Below are 17,768 nucleotides of genomic sequence, written 5' to 3'. Positions count from 1 at the left end.
CTGCCCCCAACACAGCTGACTGAACCGAGGGCGGCCAAGCACTCCTGACACAGGAACATGAGCGAGCCGATCAGACTCCCTCGCTCGCTCACTCATTCATTCGTTCATTCATTCATGCCCGAGCGGAGGCTATGAGCGGGCCAAGTCAAACACAAAGGGAGACAAAGGAAGAAGAGAGAAGGGACGAGGTGCCGCCTGCAGAGCCACCTCCATCCCCACGCTCTCTCCTCCTGAGGGCCTGGTAGAGAGGAGCCCCTCTGCTCCCACCAGCGTCAGCCGGCCCCGAACAGCTTGAGGACTCTACTGGAGCCGGGCCTGCTGCCGGAGCCCGGGCTCTTTAATTAACTCTGTTCTTATTTCCCTCCACCCCGAGGCTTCTGAGCTCAGCGAGGATGCAAAACTACTCATCCCCAGATTAAAAAGAAAGGCTCTTCTTTCCCGGCACTGTCCTCCAGCTATTTGCATTATGACAAATGCTCAGCCTCTAACAACAAGGATGGTGGGGACGGTCCCCGTGAACTGGGAGCTCATTATCACGGGCACTCTCTGAGCACCCGCTCGCTTCCCCTGCGCGGCGATCACGGGCAGGGTGCTGAGGGGGTGCTCGTTTTATAGGTGGGGAAACTGAGGCTCAGGAAAGGCTGCCTTGCCTAGGATCTCAGCTGTGGGAGCCAGTGGAGTTGAAATTTTGAAGCTGGTTTTTGGTTCTAGAACTCACACCAGGCTGGACTATTGCCAGGTCCTCATTCATTTCATTCGGTCAATCTATGGACAAATGCTTACTGAGCGCCTCTCAAATGACAGGCACCTGCTAGGCACAGGGGATACACCTGTGGTGGGGACACCCATGGCGGCCACCTCATGGAGCTCCCAGAAATCCAACTTGTGTTTGGAAGCCACGAAAAGAACAGGAAGAGTAGAGATGTGGAAAAACGGGGAGAGAGAGAGAGCACACGAGAGGATGGAAGGTCTTGACAGCATCGTTTGATGCCTAGATCCAGCTGTGCCTGAAGCCGCTTCCAAAACTGGGCTTCCTAGCTAATTCCACAAGCCAGTAAACTCTCTTCTATCCCTAGGCCATCTGAGCTGGGTTTCTGACACTTGTAATGGAAAAACCCTCACTAACACCTGAGTCACGGCAGCCCTAAGTGGCAGACGCCCCAGGAAAGTGAGTCCCATGTCCAAGGCCCCCTGCTAGTAAGTTAAAGAGTATGCATGGGCGTGCGTCTTCACAATAGGAATTTGGGCATCTAACTTCAATACCTTCTCGTAACAACAACAAAAAAAATGAAACAAAATGGTTATTTCCCAGAGATATTCTGCAAGGACCAGAGAGAAGGCAAAGCCCTCACAGCCTGTCCCCAGTCCAGCGAGGGGTCTTCGCACAGGAGTCAGGGTAGCAGAAATAGGGAGACCTAGGATGGCACCCAGCTCAGTGACCTCCTTGCTGATCCCTGGACCCTCCCGGCCTCCAGTCCAGCTCTGTAAGATGGGGACGACCCACTCACTCCTGGAGTTACTGAGAGAACTCATACGACCTTCACAGCTCAAAACCCTGATGAAAATGTACCCCACCCCATCCCCACAGCCTGTGTCCTGTGCCTGGTCCCCATCTCAGCTTTCTCTCTCCCATGAGCCATTAGCTCCCTGCAAAATGCAGCTCCTGGTGCCAAAAACTCCCAGGGCATCAGACGCAGAGGCCATCCTCCCCCTGTACCCCAACTTCTTGGGAAAGGGGAGCTCTGAAGGTCGGGGGAGCTTAGGACCAAAGACTCTTCCCCTCAAGCCAGATTCCAGCTCCATGTCTGAGCCATGTGACTGGGCACCAGTCATGGTGTTTTAGAAGGGGAGAGTCCTCCAGTCTCCTCCTCTCACTCTGTAAGTGGGGAAACTGAGGCCCGGAGGAGGGGCAGTGACTGGTTGGCTCAGTGTCACGCAACTGCTCAGTGCTTTTCCACAAAGCACTGGTCCCAAGGTGACCCTGTCACACTGCCCTCCTGCATCCCTGTGCCTGCCCTTCCTTCCCACCCCTGGACCTTTGCTTGGGCTGGTTCTCCAAGTCCAGGGGTTGTGTCACCTCCTCCAGGAGGCCCTCCTTGATCTGCTGCTCTTCCTGGGCCACACTCCCAGCCTCACTCTGCCTCCTTTTTCTTTCTTCTTCCTGTTCGCTGTGTTAGGCTCAGGGGACCAGCCTGTACCGGCGGAGGGGAGGGATGCTTAGGAAATCATCCCACAAATGAATGTATAACCATGGGCTGAAGCATGTGCCATGAAGGGGGAGCCTATGAGTGTCTTGAGCTGGGGCGGGGGTCGAGGGACGGGGAGCGACCTGGTCTGGGGAGGGATCAGGGAAGGCTTCCCCGAGGAAGCGACACCTGAGTAAGACCTGAAGAATGAATCAATGTTGACAGAGCAAGGAGTTGAGGAGGCAGAGGGAACAGCATGTGCAAAGGTCTGAGGTGAGAGGTATGGGCTGGTCAAGAAAACTAGAAGCAGCTCTTGCGCCTGGAGCCTGCAGGACAGGGATGCTGGAGGGGGCTTGCGAACCAAACAGAGCCTGGGTTTGCCCTCTCCTGCCTTGCCTCCCACCCCGTCCCCGGGATCCAGGCTGACGCCCACTGTCTCCTGGAGACCTCTGGGCACATGGAAGGGCGAGAGGCCACAGGAACCCGTCTGAGAGAGAGGATCGGTGCACCAACCTGGCATGGCTGGGAGGGCCGGGAACACAAAGAGGCCACCCCGGGCCTGGCACACAGCAGTCCCATGTGCTTGGAGGGTCTTTAAACAGGAGAACTCAGGTCTCCACCAACAGGGCTCTCTTTACAAGCCAGTGAGAAGAGCCCTGGCCGGTTTGGCTCAGTGGTTAGAGCGCCGGCCTGCGTACTGAAGGGTTCCAGGTTCAATTCTGGCCAAGGGCACGTACCTCGGTTGCAGGCTCGAACCCTGGCCCGTCGGGGCGTGTGCAGAGGCAACCAATCAATGTGTCTCTCTCACATCAATGTTTTTCTCTCTGCCCCTCCCACTCTATCTGAAAAGCAATGGAAAAAATATCCTCAGGTGAGGAAAATATAAGTAAATAAATAAATAGATGCCAGCGAGAAGGGGTGCTATGCCCCACGCCAGCCCCCAAGGCCCTGTAAGGTGGCCCCCAGGCTAACCCTGTCCCTCAGCACCACCCCTGCCTTCCCACTGACCGCCAGGCCGCAGCCCACCTGCTCGCTCAGAACGGAAGGGCTGTGGCTGCAGGGGCTCTCCCAGGCCACGGCAGGGTTTCGGGGCCCCCAGGGTGAGGGTGTTGGTTCTCAAGGCCTGAAAGCCAGGGCGCAGGTCCACAGATTCATGACTCGGGCAAAGGCAGCCTTGTTACCGCCAGGGTCTCCGGGGTAAACTGCATAAATCACGCGGCTCAATCGGAGGCCACGTTTGGGCTGTCACTGTTGTTATTAAATATAAATTGTGGATTTATTAAATAAGGCCCCTCACTCCCTCAGCCCAGCCTAAGACAAAGCCCAGGGTGGAGATAAATCACGTGTCGGGAGTGGCGTCCATCTCCTGCATCTCCCTCTGTGGAGACCTGCCGTGGAAACCCGCACAGCCCCCTCCAGCAGCCCGCACGCTCCCCTGGTGCTCGGGCCTGGGGTCTGAGAGAGGCGGGTGGGAGGCAGCAGCCCCCCGAGTCTTTGTATGGCCCTGGCCTCACCCAGCTTTGTGCAAGGCTGCATTTCAAAGCCTGGCTGGCCCGAGCGGGCAGTGAGGGAGCACTGGACAAAGAGTCCAGAACCAGGCTCTGTGCCTGGTCTTCCTGGGCCTTGCCCCAACCCCCAGCCATCTCTGAGCCCCACTGCCAAAGGAAGCCCAGAAGCCAGCCCCGGGAGGTGGCAGCACAGAGCAGGCGTGGAGGGATGGGAGTGGGGCGGGCCCGCGTGAATCCACCCTGACCACTCCAGCCAAGGGACCACCAGGAAGCCAGGAAGCATGTCCCCATAGCACTTCTCGCTGCCAGTATCTCGCGGCCATTACACCCTTTTATGACGTGTGCTGTCTGCCACCCATTTGGGGGTTCAGCTCAGCATGGGCAGGGGTTTGGGGGTAAGTGGCAGAGCCAGGATTCAAACCCAGGCAGGCCAGCTCAGAGCTTGCATTTCCAACCAGTGTGCCACGTAGTTGCTTGTAAATGTCCCGAATGAATGAATGAATGAATGAATAAACAACCCGCAGCTGCTCATGGGTTCCGGGGGGAAATCGCCCTCTTTCACTTGGTCACTCGGTCCTTGCTCAGGACACAGCGGGGCCTGCGAGGCACCCTCCCCCCAGCTGTGCATTCCTGCAGCTCTCAGATGCCCCTTTCTCCAGCCCTCGCCAGCTTGCTGCCCCCACTCATCCTCCTCTGGGTCTCAACCTGGAAGCCACCTTCTCCAGAGGGTCCTTCCTCGGCCCCTGGGCCCTCCGCTCCTGGGACTTCCTGTTTCCCCAGGTCTGTTCTGGGACTGGGGCTGCCAGGGGGTCTGCGGGCCCAGGCAAAGGTGCTATGAACGACAGCTCTGCCTGGCACTGCAGGGCACTGTGGCAGCATGTACAGTGCCTGGGGACCCCCTATGCCACAACACACACCGATCCAGGCACCCTGTCTGAGGGGCCAGGGCTCTAGCCAGTTCCCACGGGGGCAGGCGTCCCGCCGGGCATCCAGGGACCTCAGGTGCAGTCACTTCCAGCCCTGGAGGCCTAAGCCCTTGGACAAAAGAGGAAGGCCATTCCGGGAAGGCCTCCCTCCCTGCCAGGCCTCAAGGTCCCCAGGAACAGTGTCCCAGGCCTGAGACCCAGGCCTTTCATCTGCCCAAATCCACCAATCTGGCCCTAAAATGGAAATTGGATGCAGTTTCCCAAGTAGAAATCTACCAAAAAAAGTAGGCAGCTACTGACAACACCAGCCCTGCAGCCCCCCCCCCCCCCGAAATGAGCATTTTCCGGACCTCGAGCCAGTGCTGGACTCACCCCAGGCTGGAGCCTGCCTGCTGTCCAGAGCCCTTCTCCCATGAATGATGTTTCTGTGTCCTTTCAACAGAGGACAGGTCCTGAGGGAGCCATACAGTAACGAGGCAGCACCCCCCCAACCTCCAGGCCAGGCTTTGTAAACCCCCACGGCTACTTCTCTAAGAGGTCCACGTGCTGGATTCCTTGGTCTCTGGTCCCTGAAGGGACAGTCTCTAGGACCCCCACCTAGGAGACGGTGCTCGTGGCCCTCGAGGAAGCTGGGGCCTGCGCCCTCACAGTGGCATCTGACTGAGCCCTGTGGTCAGGGGGGCCTACTCTGGACACCACATCCCCCATCACAGCTCTTTGTTGGCACCTACATCCACAGATGCCAAAAGGACCTCCAGTCGTTTTGGAAAGCATCCTGCTTTCTCAAGAGAAGCATGGGGGGGCGGACAGGGGAAGGGATTATAGACAAAAGGGAGGGGAGGAGGGAAGGGAAGAGAGCCAGCCCAAGACCAGGGTCCAAACCTGTCCTGGGCCCTGTGGAAGTCCCTTCCCGTCCATGGGCCTCAGTCTCCCCATCTGTACAATGAGGACTGTGAACTGGACCAGAGGTCTCCAACCCTAATACCAAAGGGGGGCAGCTGGAACCCAGCCCCGCGGCCCCCGGCTGCCACGAGGACGTGTGGGCCTGGGGTGGCCAGGCCTGTGGGTTTCTAAAGCAAAGCCAGGAGTCTAGATTTTTATATGCAGGCACCTCATTTTTTAGAATTTGTAAAACATTCTCCAGGCCAAACGAAACAGGACTCCGGGCCAGAATCAGCCCACAGGCCATCACTCCGCAACGTCTCACTCGTCCCTCCCAACTCGAGCCTCGGCCATCCTGGCATCCCGGCCTCGGTTCAGTCAACACGCAGGAAACGGCTGGATCCAGGAGCCAGGAGGCGCCCGGGCGCCTGAGACCACCCTGCCAGCCGCCCCGCCGCCCCCCCCCCCCCCCGCACCCACTTACATCTGCACGTGCGGAGGCTGGAAGCGGCCCTGGTTGATGTTGTAGAAGGTGAAGGCCTGCGTGGGGTTGGAGCTGTACTCGTCCACCTCGATGACCAGCCGGCTGTGCTGGTGCCGCCTGGCGGCCAGCACGTGGGCCTGGGAGAAGGCCATGCCCAGGCCACAGGGCAGGAGGGCCAGCGCCTCTGCCTTCAGGACGCCGGGGTCCCACCTAGCGCGCCACATGGGCCTCCGCTGGCCGCCTGGGCATCTCCCGCCACCGTCGCCGCCGCCCAGCCCTGCGCCAGACCTGGAAACAGACTGGGGAGACGGAGCAGAACCATGCGACAGTTAATCTGCTTGGGATTTGCTTTATTTAATGTCAGATGAAGATTTAGAAAGAGGGAGAGGGCGGGGGGAGAGGGGGAAAAAAACACAGTCGTACAGCTCAAAAACTCATTACAAATCTTTCCAACTCAGCAGTTTGATGAATATACTTTGGTAAAAAGAAAGAAAAAAAGGAGGGAGGGACCAAAAAAACCCCACAACGCCGTGGCTGGAGGCATGCATGGTCCAACATGTTTAAATACTTAAGGCAATTTTTTTTTAATTTTATTTTATTTTATTTTTTTGTCTTCGACAAAATCCTCCGTAGCCCACCGGGGGACCGCGAGATGGGGCGGGATAATGGCTGGGATTCTGCAAACAGGTCAGGTGAGTTTCACTCTTCCGAACTGGGGCAGAAGAAGGGTTCCCCTCCAAGCCCATCCCCTCCCCTCAGACCCCCAAACACACCCACGCCGCTGCAAGCCCGAGCAGGTGGGATGCACAGCGCGAATTCCTTCGCAGCATCCACTCTGCCTCAGAGGCCTGCGAGCAGCGCCCAGAGGGGTTTCCAGACAGGCCGCCGTCCGCCAGCTCAGCTGGGGCGGCCGGGGGAAGGCAGGGAGCAGGGATCTACCCTTAAAAAACCCCCCGAATGCCTTCGTAAGGATTTCGAGAACTCTGCCAACCCTGGAATTCACTTAGAATCACGGCCCGAGACGCTGTCAACATTTTAAAATTTGTTTCATTGGAAAGTGGGGCTTGCGTTTGCAGATACCGAGCCGAGGCGTCCCTCGGACTGGGGGGGCGGCCGGCGCCCGCGGCCACGGCCATCTATTTCTGCGGCTCTGCTCCGTAATTATTTTTTTTAACTGGGTAAATAAGAAATGCCTGAAACATAGTTTTGTTTTGTTTCCGCTTTTAGTCATTAAGACGCTCCGATGATTCCATTCGCACTGCATTTAACCAAGGAAAAAATAACACAATTTAAACTCTCCTGGACAGTCATATCCCAGTCACGTCAAACAAAGAAAAATCCCCCTCGCTTTGCACATGGAAGAGTCGACACAGCCAGCAAACAAATTAGATTAGGAAAATGACAAAAATTAGAAACTGGAGAACATTTTAATTACGTGCAAAGGGGAAATGGATTATTAATTTTTTTAAAAATCTCAACAATCATGCCCATGCAAGGTGCAATAAATAGCGATACCTTTTTCCTCAGCACCCCCCCCCCCAAACGCATCCTGATTCACAACACAGGCCTGTTCATCTTCTCTTGGGAAGACAAGAAAAAAAATCTGCTTCTTCCCACCCCCCACCTCACCCCACCCCCCGGGATGCACTTGTGTCTAAGTGCATCAGCTCCCCCGGTGGACGCGGTAGGCAGGCCTCTGAGATGGGGGAGTCAGGCGTCCTAGCCCCGGGCTCACAAAACCTCTGTGGGTGCTGCCTGGATGCTGGGGAGAAGCGTCGAGCAGCAGATGCCGAGATCCAGGGCTCCCATGGAGATCTGCACAAGGGTTTGGGGCCCAGCTTCGTGCCGATGTGCTGTGTGACCCTAGGCCAACTTCCTACCCTCTCTGAGCCTCTGTCCACTTCTGGAGAAGGAGTTTAAAAATAAGACCGCCACCCTCCAGCACAGCTGTGCAGGCTGAGTGAAAGGGAATTCTGAGCACAGTGCCTGGCAGGCACCAAGTGCCCAGCGAATGTTGGCTTACTATCCCAATCAAGTTGATAGTTGCGTATCAGAGGTCTGCCGGGACAGGGGCATCTGTGCGACAGGGTATCCGGTGTGAGCAAAGGAGGCAGCCCCAGGAGCCCCACGGAGCCCCAATTTTCTCAAGTGCCGGCTCACCACACACCCCTGCTTTGACCCCTTACCGCGGCTCCCCTGGTGAGGACCATGACTCAGGGAGCCCGAGTGCGCAGCGCGCCCCGCCGGAGGCTCTGTTCCCTCGCCCACGACGCGGAGAGAAGACTAGTACCTACCTCAGAGTCATGGAGATTAAATGAGGCGGCGCGTGTAAACTGCTTATCACGGAGCCCAGCACATAGTAAGTGCCCAATAAATGTAAGCTATTACCGTGATTACATCATCATCATTACCCCAGGGCCTCTCACGGAGGCTTCATAAATACTGAATTAGTGAGTGGTTGGAGGGGGGGATGGAGAGAGGGGCGGAGGGATAGAGGGATAAATGGATAGACGGAGGGACGGAGGGAGGGACAGACAGACAGAGTGTCTTGCCCTCTCCTTCCCTGGTACCAACATAGGCCTGGCAGAGGGTGGGTGTCAAGAGGGCTCAGCTAAAGGCTGACAGCGCATCGCCCCTCTCCCCCTCTCCACGCCAGAAGCCCGGAAGGAGGCTGGCGAGGTGGGCACAGCCCTCGTGAAGGGGTCCCAGGGGCCTCCGCCCCCCGCCCAGGAAGCGGGCTCCTGTGTGCCCTGGATCGCCGACGCGGGGGAGCCGGCGCCCGCCGGGGGCTGAGCCAGCAGAGGCGGCAGCTTGGCGTCCCGGGGGGCTCCGCACTGAAACGCTGCGTTCCACATAAAGGGGGTTCGCAATGGGCCCTGCTCGGAGGAATCAGGGAAACTGGGAACGCGGAGCCTTCTTTTAATACCCATTTAATATTTATGGAGCTGCAGCAGCGTCAGCCACCGTGCAGAGAACACAGCGGATCCACGGAGGGGAAGCAGCGACTCCCCGCAAACAGCTTTTAGCTGGGAAGCATTGACACCTGGTCCACAAAACAGCACAGCAGGCGGGCGAGGGAGGGGCGCTGGGAGGGCGCCCCGCTTCCATCCCGGCTCTGCCCGGCAGAGTGACCTTGAGCAAGTCAAACGGCCTGGTTGGACCACCGGTGCCTCCTCTGTGCCAGGGGGTGGGAAGGAAACAGCACCAGAGGGGAGGGTGGGGTGAACCGATTAATGCACTGACTCACTCAGCACACACTCACCCCAGCCCTACAGGGTGTCCCTGCTCCTGGCACCAGAAAGAGCAATAAAAAGCAAGTAAGTCCCTGCCCTCGAGGAACTGCGGGGGGGTGGGGGGCAATAAAGTAAACACATAAGTAAATACAAAAGATACTTTCAGATAAGACGTACCCAGAACACAGAGCGATGAGTAATCGGGGAAGGAGGATTGTTACTTAAGTTGAGTGATCGAGAAAGACCTGTCTGAAGAGGTGATGTCACCGCAAAAGCAAATGCCGCGAGGGAGCCAGGCATGCCCGGGCCTGGGGAAAGAGAACCAACCGGGGCAGAGAGGGCCGCAAGTGCAAAGGCCCCGAGGCAGAGGAAGCATCCCTCAATGGTCCCGCTTTTATTGGCCACCAGTGTGCTTCTGCAATGGAGAAAAGCTGGGACTTTGAGATCCGAAGGAGCAGGGTTCAAATTTGGTTTCAGATGGTGTTCAGCTGTGGGACGCTGGAAAGGTCTCTTAACCTCTCTGTGCTTCTGCTTCCTCATTGGCTAACAGAGGAGATAAAGGGAGCTTTGAACCTGCCCCTCCATAAAGGCCCAGTCAGCCCCGATAGAAAGGGTTGAAAAATGTGTCCTCTTTAGGGCTCAATTTTCAAAAGTCCTCTGTCACGTGGCAGTTTCTCTTTCCATATCCCCTCAAAGGCATTTATTTGTTGGCCCTCAGGTGCCATGAGTCCCAACAGACCAGGGCTCTCAAAGAGGAATGAAGGCACCGGGTAGCTATTAGGCGCCGACTGTCTGGACAGCTCATACAGGAGGAGTCCAGCTCCGGGCCCCACTGCTCTCCGATGGCCCCACAACGTGGCCTGGCCTCCTCCTGCTGCATCGCCACAGCCTGCGCCACACCAGCCTCCAGAACAAATGTCCTAACACCTACTTCTGACCAAGGGGCATCCGGCTGCCCTTGGAGAAAGGCCCGGCTCCTTAGATCAGCTCAGGAGACCTGGCCGGTCCTCAGTCTCCCTCTCACCACTCAGGCCACGCTCACCACTCCAAGTTCCCCTGGCACACAGGGGGTCCCGCCTCTGAGCCTTCACACATGCTGTTCCCTCTGCCTGGCAGCTCTGGGGACCAATACACACACCTGTTCCTCAGCTAGAGGCCTCAGGGACATCTCCCCGACCTCCCCAGGCTGGGCCAGGGCTTCTCTCACCAAAGCTCCCAACACAAGAGTCTTGTCCTGCACCTAAGCTGCGTGAGAAGCCAAAGCATGAAACAGACGTGAACGAATGAATGAGGGAAGCCGCACAGGCCCTTGGGTCCCACAGCCCAGATTTAATGTCCTTGGGTCTCAGTTTTTCATCTGTAAACATGGGGATGCTGAAAAACTGCCCTCCCAGAGCCACTGGGAGGGTCACAGGACATGGTATATGAAGAAGCAGCTGGCCGAGGGCCCAGCACACAGTAGGTGCTCAGTAAATGCCTCTTCCACTGTGGCTAGAAAGTCCCAATGAAACCCAGGAGCTCTGCAGGAAACTTCTGAGAACTGAGCAGAGATTTTCAGAGAAGCAAGGACCCCCTCCTCCCCTGCCAGGAAGCCCAAGTCCTGGCCCCCTCTGTCCCACCCATACCTGGGTGAGTAACCTGTTATTTTACTTCCCGGGGTGTGTGGTTGGATACATCCAGTACCACCAGACTAGTTTTTCTAGGCAAGCTCTCTGCACCCCGTCACCCAGAGCAGGCACCCCAAGGCACAGGTCGACCCTGAGACACCCACAGCCTCTGCTCCAGGGCAAGCCCTTGTTTGGGAACCAAATGACTCAGATGTGAAACTGATCCTCCCAGGGCTCAGGGCCCGGCAGGAGCAGCCAGGCCCCTCAACAGAGCAGCTCAGAGCCCTGTTATGAGGAGGCGGAGGAGAGGGGCTCTGTGGGGACCCAAGGAGGCCCCCACAAAACTATGAGGCCAGCCAGCATGGGCCAAAGGCCCAGAAAGGAGACTGAGAAGGGCCTTGGCTTACAAGGAGCATCTCAACAGCGGGGGCGGGGTGGGAGGAGATTTGCAAAGAAGACTTGGGTCGTTACAGCCCAAAGCAGTCCAAGTATGTGAACAAAATCTACGAGTGTCTGCGCTGCCAGGAGTTGCTGATCTGCAGGGCAAGGTTGGAGCTCCTTTGCCACGGAGGCATCCGCTCCCCACCCCGAGACCAGCTCCCCAAAGCCCACGTGGGTACCCAGGGCAGTCCCAGTTCACACCTGTTGTTCCCTATCAGTCATTATTCACAGCATCCCCTCTGGCTCTCAAAAGTGTCCCCAGGTCAATAGTTGAAAATGTCATAAAGGGTCAAGGTCACTGTAGTCAAAGCCAACTCGAGGCTGTCCATTTAAGGCAACTGCCTCCAAAAGGCAACCGCTTCTCTTCCTGTCCTGGGCAAGTCTGTAGCCACAGCTGTGAGGCTGGGGCAATAATGTGTTGTCCTGAGTCTGAAACTGGGGTGACTGCACAGGGACGGTCGACTATTAAACAGAAGCCCCACAGAATCCCCTGCCCCAACAGCCTGCCTTCCCCGCTGCGGCCCGACACGGGACAGCCTTCTCCAGGACCCCAACCCACCTCTGCCCCACCCCTCCTCCCACCTTCACCCGAGGGGCAGCCCCAGCGCCTCCAGGGCCAGCCCAGCCTGCAGGGGATCCGTCACCCACAGGGCCGCCCAGAGACATCAGCTCAGCCCCAGACACTGCTCACCCAGGCTTTTGACGATACCTTAGTTGCAACGGGGTGGAATGTCGCAGAAAAACCACGTTAACGCCTCCTAAGTATTCCCCCACTCCTAAGCAAAACGCGGGAGAAATACTATTTAATAGAAAACTACCAAGGTGGGGGAGGTTTGGCGATGATTCCACCTGAGCCCGAAAATCGCCTTTAAAATGTGTTCTTTTCTCTTGTTTCGCTTGTGCCTGAAACTATGCGGTTGATCACTTGGTAGTTGAAAATGTCATAAAGGGTAAAAAATAAACGGAGGAACTCAGAGGAAAGGAAAAAAGAACACACAGTCCAGTGGGGGAAAAAATCAGAGCCAATGCCTGCATGTCCCAAAAATGCTCGACCTCCTGTGTTGACTATGGGCGTCCAAGGGAAAAAAAACCCGGGCCTGCAGCTGGGCTGAGCAGCCCCGTCGAAGGAGCCGACGGGCTCGGGCCATGAAGGAATCCAGAAATATTGAGAAAACTGGACAATATTCCTTGTAAGAGGATCAGCCGCGAGTGGCTTTAAAGCTTTTGCCACTTAAAAACCTTTTAGCAGGGCCCCTTTTGAATTATGACTACATGATTTTAAATTACACTTTCTAATTCCTCGGCCGCCCCCCTCTCCCCTCCCCGGCTGCTGTGGCTTCATTTTCCAATTATGTACTTTTATTTCGGAATGATGAAGAGAGCTACTTACTGGATCATGTCCTGTCTGCCACAAATAGCTGCTCACTTATTCCTTTCATTTGAGATCTGAATGCAGCCCCTTCCCGGGCCGGTGCGTCCCATTCTGGACGCTCTCCATACCCGCAGGCCCGGGCGCGGCCAGAGGCGCAAAGAAGCCCGAGAGCCGGGCTGAGCCTCCTGTTTGTAAACTAGCGCTCCGCTCCATAAATTATTTTAATTCCTGGTGCCTTCTCCATCCGCCCCGCAGATCAGCAGTCACATAAATAATAGTGAATGGACTGATTTTTCTTCTGCGAAGCGCTATGGGCCGGTTTTCTTAAATAAAGCCCCCGGAGAGTCACGGATCTGCGGCGCGGGAACGGAAAGCTGCCCGGACCCGTCTCCGACGCGCCCACACACAAAGGGAAGGAAGAGGCGAACGCGGGAAAGCGGGCATCCCGCAGCCCCTCTCCGCAACCGCGGCAAGTCACACTCGCCGCCGACCAGGGCTTGGCACACCCGTGGGTGGGGAAGGGGAGGCGAGAGGGCCTTGGGTGTTCAGCCTCCCAAAGGCAATTTGCAAAGAAAGTGAGCGTGGATTTACGGCGCTTGTGGAAATCTATTAGGCAGATGTCACCGCAGCGGAATCGAATCGGCGCTGTGGAAATCCCACACTTCAGTCGGAGGCTGCGGTTTTGCCACCTTTATGATCCATTTAAGTGTATTTTTTGTGATCCTGTGGGAATTTGCAATTAAAGATTAAACCTCCGAAGTATGATCAATTAACTAATGCGTCTGGATGACAAAGTTACAAAAGGAAAATTCCATTTTCCGTCCCACCCCCACCCCCCACTCCTGCTTCGTGCAGGAAGCCCGGGTGGAGGAGGGACCCGCCGCCTGCTCCCCTGCTCCCCAAACACCTTGCACTTCACAGGTGCGGGCAGGGCTCCCACTCCTCAGGTAGCCCACAGGATATATTCTGCAGCCTTGCAGGCGGCAAACGCAAAAGAATGGAAGGAAGGGGAACGGACGGACGGGAGTGTTGAAAGCAGGCATCATCTTCCTCTTAAAGTGATGAAATCAGCACGGGAGATGCCCGAGGTCTTTCCATGCGCATCCTCCGCCTCGGAGGGAGCGGATGGAGACCGTGAAGCCGTGCGGGAGACGGGGACTCCCAGGTGCGGGCTGGGGCGCGGGAGCGGGGCCTGCTCCGTCCTGGGCGTAGCACCGTCAGCCAGGGGGGAGTTTTTTTCCTGCAGCCGCTGCTCTCTGTGACGCAGGACCAGGCTCCCACATCAAGCTGGCCAAGTTCACGTCCGAGAAAGCCCCCGAGTCATTCGCCAAAAGGCACGGGGAGGCCAACGCACATGCAAGCCTCTGAGTTCAAAATTCAAACACAGACTCTCAATTGAAGATTTTTTTTTTTTCATGAGGTTGGGCCGCCCTTGTCAGCTAGAGATATTTTAAATGGAATAAAGCATAACTAAGTCTTGTCTCATGGGGGGGGGAGGGGGTCAAAATAAAGTAAACTGTCTGTTTTGGCAGCAGAATGGCCAGGTCACTGGGGAGGGCCGCCATGAATCAAATTAACCGGGGAGCTATCTACACCTTCCCTCCAACACTCCCCCAAAGGGGCCTCTCTTCTCTTCTTTCCCTTGGGGTTGCTTTTGCTTTTCCTGTGTGTGGTTTTTTTTCACTTCTTCAGACCCAAGTCAAACATTTCTGTGGCAGGCTAGAGAGGATGCCAGCTGGTGGTCTCCTTCCGAGGGGACATCCACCGCCCAGGAGCTACGGCCGCAAGGAACTGCCTGGGAGCCACCCAGCATAGTCTAAACACAGGGAACAGGGCTGCGTGAAGCTCTCCCTTCACCCTGCCCCTTCCCTGCCCCCCAAGTGTTCTGCCCGTCCTATCCTAGAGGGCAAGGCGTTTGGCCGGAAGACCCCACAAGCAGCCTGTCCTCATCCGAGATGTCATCAGTGGTGATCTGTGGGCAGAGAGCAGGCCCCAGAACCCATTCCTCCGCTCCTCCCCTGGGGAGCCCCTTCCCCTGGGGTACCTCGCGCCAGAGGTGCAGGCAGACAAAGGTACCAAGTGGCGAACAGAGAGATCTCAGGGAGAGGGATGGAAGGGGGGGGATGCTTGAAAGGACCCTTTTTCTGTTCCCAGCAAGGGAGGGGCGATGGGAGAGACGTGTCACATTGTCACATTAAAGATTTTGACAGACAATTCAGGGATAACGCAGAAATTCCACCCCTAACTGCAGCTCGCCCCAACTTGAAAGCCGTTAACTAACCTCCACTAATTGCATGTTTTTCTGTGCATAATATTAACTTGTTAAAAGTCTTCGCCTGGCCGATTAATTTCCTCTGCCCCGCTATTCATGATCAGTTCACAGGCCTGAAATTGGAAAAATGAAGTCATTTTGAGAGATTAAAAGATGACTGCACTTTGGGGAGGGTTTTCTCTTTCCTGCGAGTCCGGAATCCGCACCCAGAATGCCGATTTTTCTCGGGATTTCACTGAGTGCTACCCTTCAGTGAAATCCTGCCACCGCCCTTAATTCCTCAGACGAACGCAGAGAGAGGTGTCCCGTGTGAGGCGGGCACTCCAGGGCCATCACTGCCTGCCAGGGAAGGTAACCAGTTCAAGGGGAAACCAATGAACTTAAATTACTTTCCTCGGATGAAGATTTAATAGTCTCACGGGTGGACTGGGGAATTTTTTACAAGCAGGCTTTTCTGGAAAGGTTATTCTGTATGGGGTCTATGCATTCCTGACATTTGGGCTCAAGTAGAAAGACCCCCCCAAAACCCCATATTTTACCTAAACTCAGATCTGGTCTCTTTCCACGATCACAGCCCAGAGGGCATTGGCTGGGGGAGGGAGGGGGCGATTCTAAGTGCACACACAGCAGTTACACCTGAGATATGGCACCCCACACACGGTGGCACTCAGCCTGCCCACACTGACATTACAGGGACCTAGTTCAATCCTGGTCTTCCGAAATTCCTGGGGCCACGAAACAAACAGGAAGGCAGCCCCACGCTGAAGCACTTCAAATGCAGCATTAAACCTCTGTGCCGGCATCAGCGCCTTTGGACCAGCCATCAGCCAATTAATGTCCCTCCGCTGAGTGAGCACTCAAATAGACGGAACCATTCCACAGAAACCCATCTTGAGAAAAAAGATTTTACAAGTGTTGTGGGGCTGCCACTCGGAAAGCCAATTTGCAGGGAGCCAGGCGTCTGGAAGCAGTTTATTATGCGCGGCTCTCACACCGCGGTCCCCTGTACACTGCGCCTGGCTCCAGAACGCCTCTGATCACCACGGTCGGGCTCCAAAGCCCCAGAGTGCTCACCACGGCCAGAGGCCTGCCTCCACCCAGCCAAGGCCACGACCCCCCCCCCCAAATGGTCTCCTAACATGTTGGCTCCCGTGGCCTGGCTTCCAACTTGGATGTGGCAGTTGGTTGATGGCCTCTCTGACATCCCCCAAAGCATTTTAGCCCATGTCACAAGTTATTGGTGAAGTTGGTTTCCTTTTTTTTTTCCTAAGACTAATCAGGGTATTGACAGGGGTAGTGTCTGCCTGAACCCCCAGCGGCTGAGCCCTGCTAAGAAGTCTCCCATCACCATTCAAGTGCTGCAGAGCCAGCTCAACCATTCACCAGCCGGCCCACTTTTGTTCCCAGTTTAATTTCATAATTGTTTGCCACTTAACAAGCTCTCCTCTGGGCTGTTCAATAGGGGCCTTGGACATGGGGAGGAGGCGGCAACCGAGTTCCTGGTGGGGGGACTGGGAGAGGGTCTGACCCAGCACTGGGGGAGAGACATCTGGGAGGGGTCAGCTGGGCAGACGTGGGGGCCAGTTCCTAGGTGAGGCCTCCTGGTCCCACCTCAGGCCACGCAGCAGAGTGGAGAGGGGATGGGAGGGGACGGAGGAGGTGAGTCTAAGACCCCGAGCCAGCCGTGGCCCTGACACAGGCGCCCGGACACATCAGCTCTGTCTCCACCAGGGTAGCGGGAGGCTGTGCACAAATTCACTCTCCTGTGACACGTCCCACAATAAACACACAGGAGACAGGACTGCTCCTTAGCATGGGCATGCCGTGAAATATTGCCTGTGAGGGCTGGGACCGGTCTGGTTAGCCACCGATCCCCTGGGCCAGGCACATAGCCAACAGCAATAAATATGTGTGGAATGAGTGAGTGGAGAGATGGACTGACGGATGGATGGATGGATGGATGGATGGATGGATGGATGGATGGATGGATGGATGGATGGATGGATGGATGGATGGATAAATGGACAGACCGAGAAAGGGAGAGAGGAAGGGACGGAGGGAGTTTCCAGCAACGGCTAGCAAAAGTGACCACCAGCCCAGTATTAGTGCCCCCTCCCTTGCCACCAAGTGCCAGCGGGGGCCTCGCTGCGCACAGTAGGCTCTCAGAGACCAGGGGCTGCTATTGTTACCCCATCCCCATCACCTGCTCCCCAGCGCTCCGCCGCGTCCACCAGCTGCTCGGCCAGGACTCGGCAGCGACCGGCGAGCTGGGGAAAAGTTTCGCTGACCCCTCGGCCCCGTCGGAGTCCGGCGCCCGGCCGAGCGCCCTCCCGGCGGCGCCCGCTCGGCGGGCAGGGCAGCGGGGACGCGCGGCCGGGGCACCCGCACCAGCCAGAGGCCCCCAAACTAACTTTGCGGGCGCCCCGGAGCCGCGCCGCCCGCGTCCCCCGGCGCCGGGAGAGGGACCCGGCCGCGCCCCCGCCGCCCCCGCCGCGCGCCCCCCGCGCCCCGCGCGCCCCGCGCGCCCCCGGCCCTACCTGGCCCCGGGCTCCGCGTCGGCGGCCGCGGCCGCGAGCAGCAGCGCGCACGGAGGGAGGCAGGAGGCAGGGGCCCGGCTCCGGGCGGGCGGCGGGCAGGGCGGGGGCTCCTCCCGCGGCGGCCGCCTCGCCGCGCGTCCGAGGCAGCAAGTGGGAGCCAGACTCCTCCTTCGGGGGGCGGGGGGCTCCCCGCTACCCCCTCCCCCGCCCGCCCGCCGCGCGGCTCCGAGCCTCCCGCTGCCCCGCCCGCCTCCCCCCGCCCGGCGCCGGGAGGGGCGCGCGCTCGGGCTCGGCCCCGGGCCCCGCGCGGCCGCCCGCCA

The 17,768-nt window shown here is 57.4% G+C and overlaps 1 protein-coding gene across 1 annotated transcript in view; it reads right to left on the bottom strand.

The window, feature by feature from the left end:
• MPPED1 (metallophosphoesterase domain containing 1) overlaps nt 1-6,602 on the bottom strand; it is a 49,443-nt gene extending 42,841 nt beyond the window's left edge. Inside the window, exon 1 of the mRNA XM_087814019.1 lies at nt 5,987-6,602. Coding sequence (XP_087670145.1) covers nt 5,987-6,210 — 224 coding nt within the window. The 5' untranslated portion in view covers nt 6,211-6,602. The remainder of the gene's footprint in view (nt 1-5,986) is intronic.
• Nucleotides 6,603-17,768: the final 11,166 nt, after the last annotated feature.

Source organism: Miniopterus natalensis, chromosome 2 (assembly GCF_054644295.1).
Source record: "Miniopterus natalensis isolate mMinNat1 chromosome 2, mMinNat1.hap1, whole genome shotgun sequence".
Lineage (NCBI taxonomy): Eukaryota > Metazoa > Chordata > Mammalia > Chiroptera > Miniopteridae > Miniopterus > Miniopterus natalensis.
The sequence above is the reverse complement of the archived record's forward strand: the minus strand, read 5'-3'. Positions and strand labels throughout refer to the sequence as shown.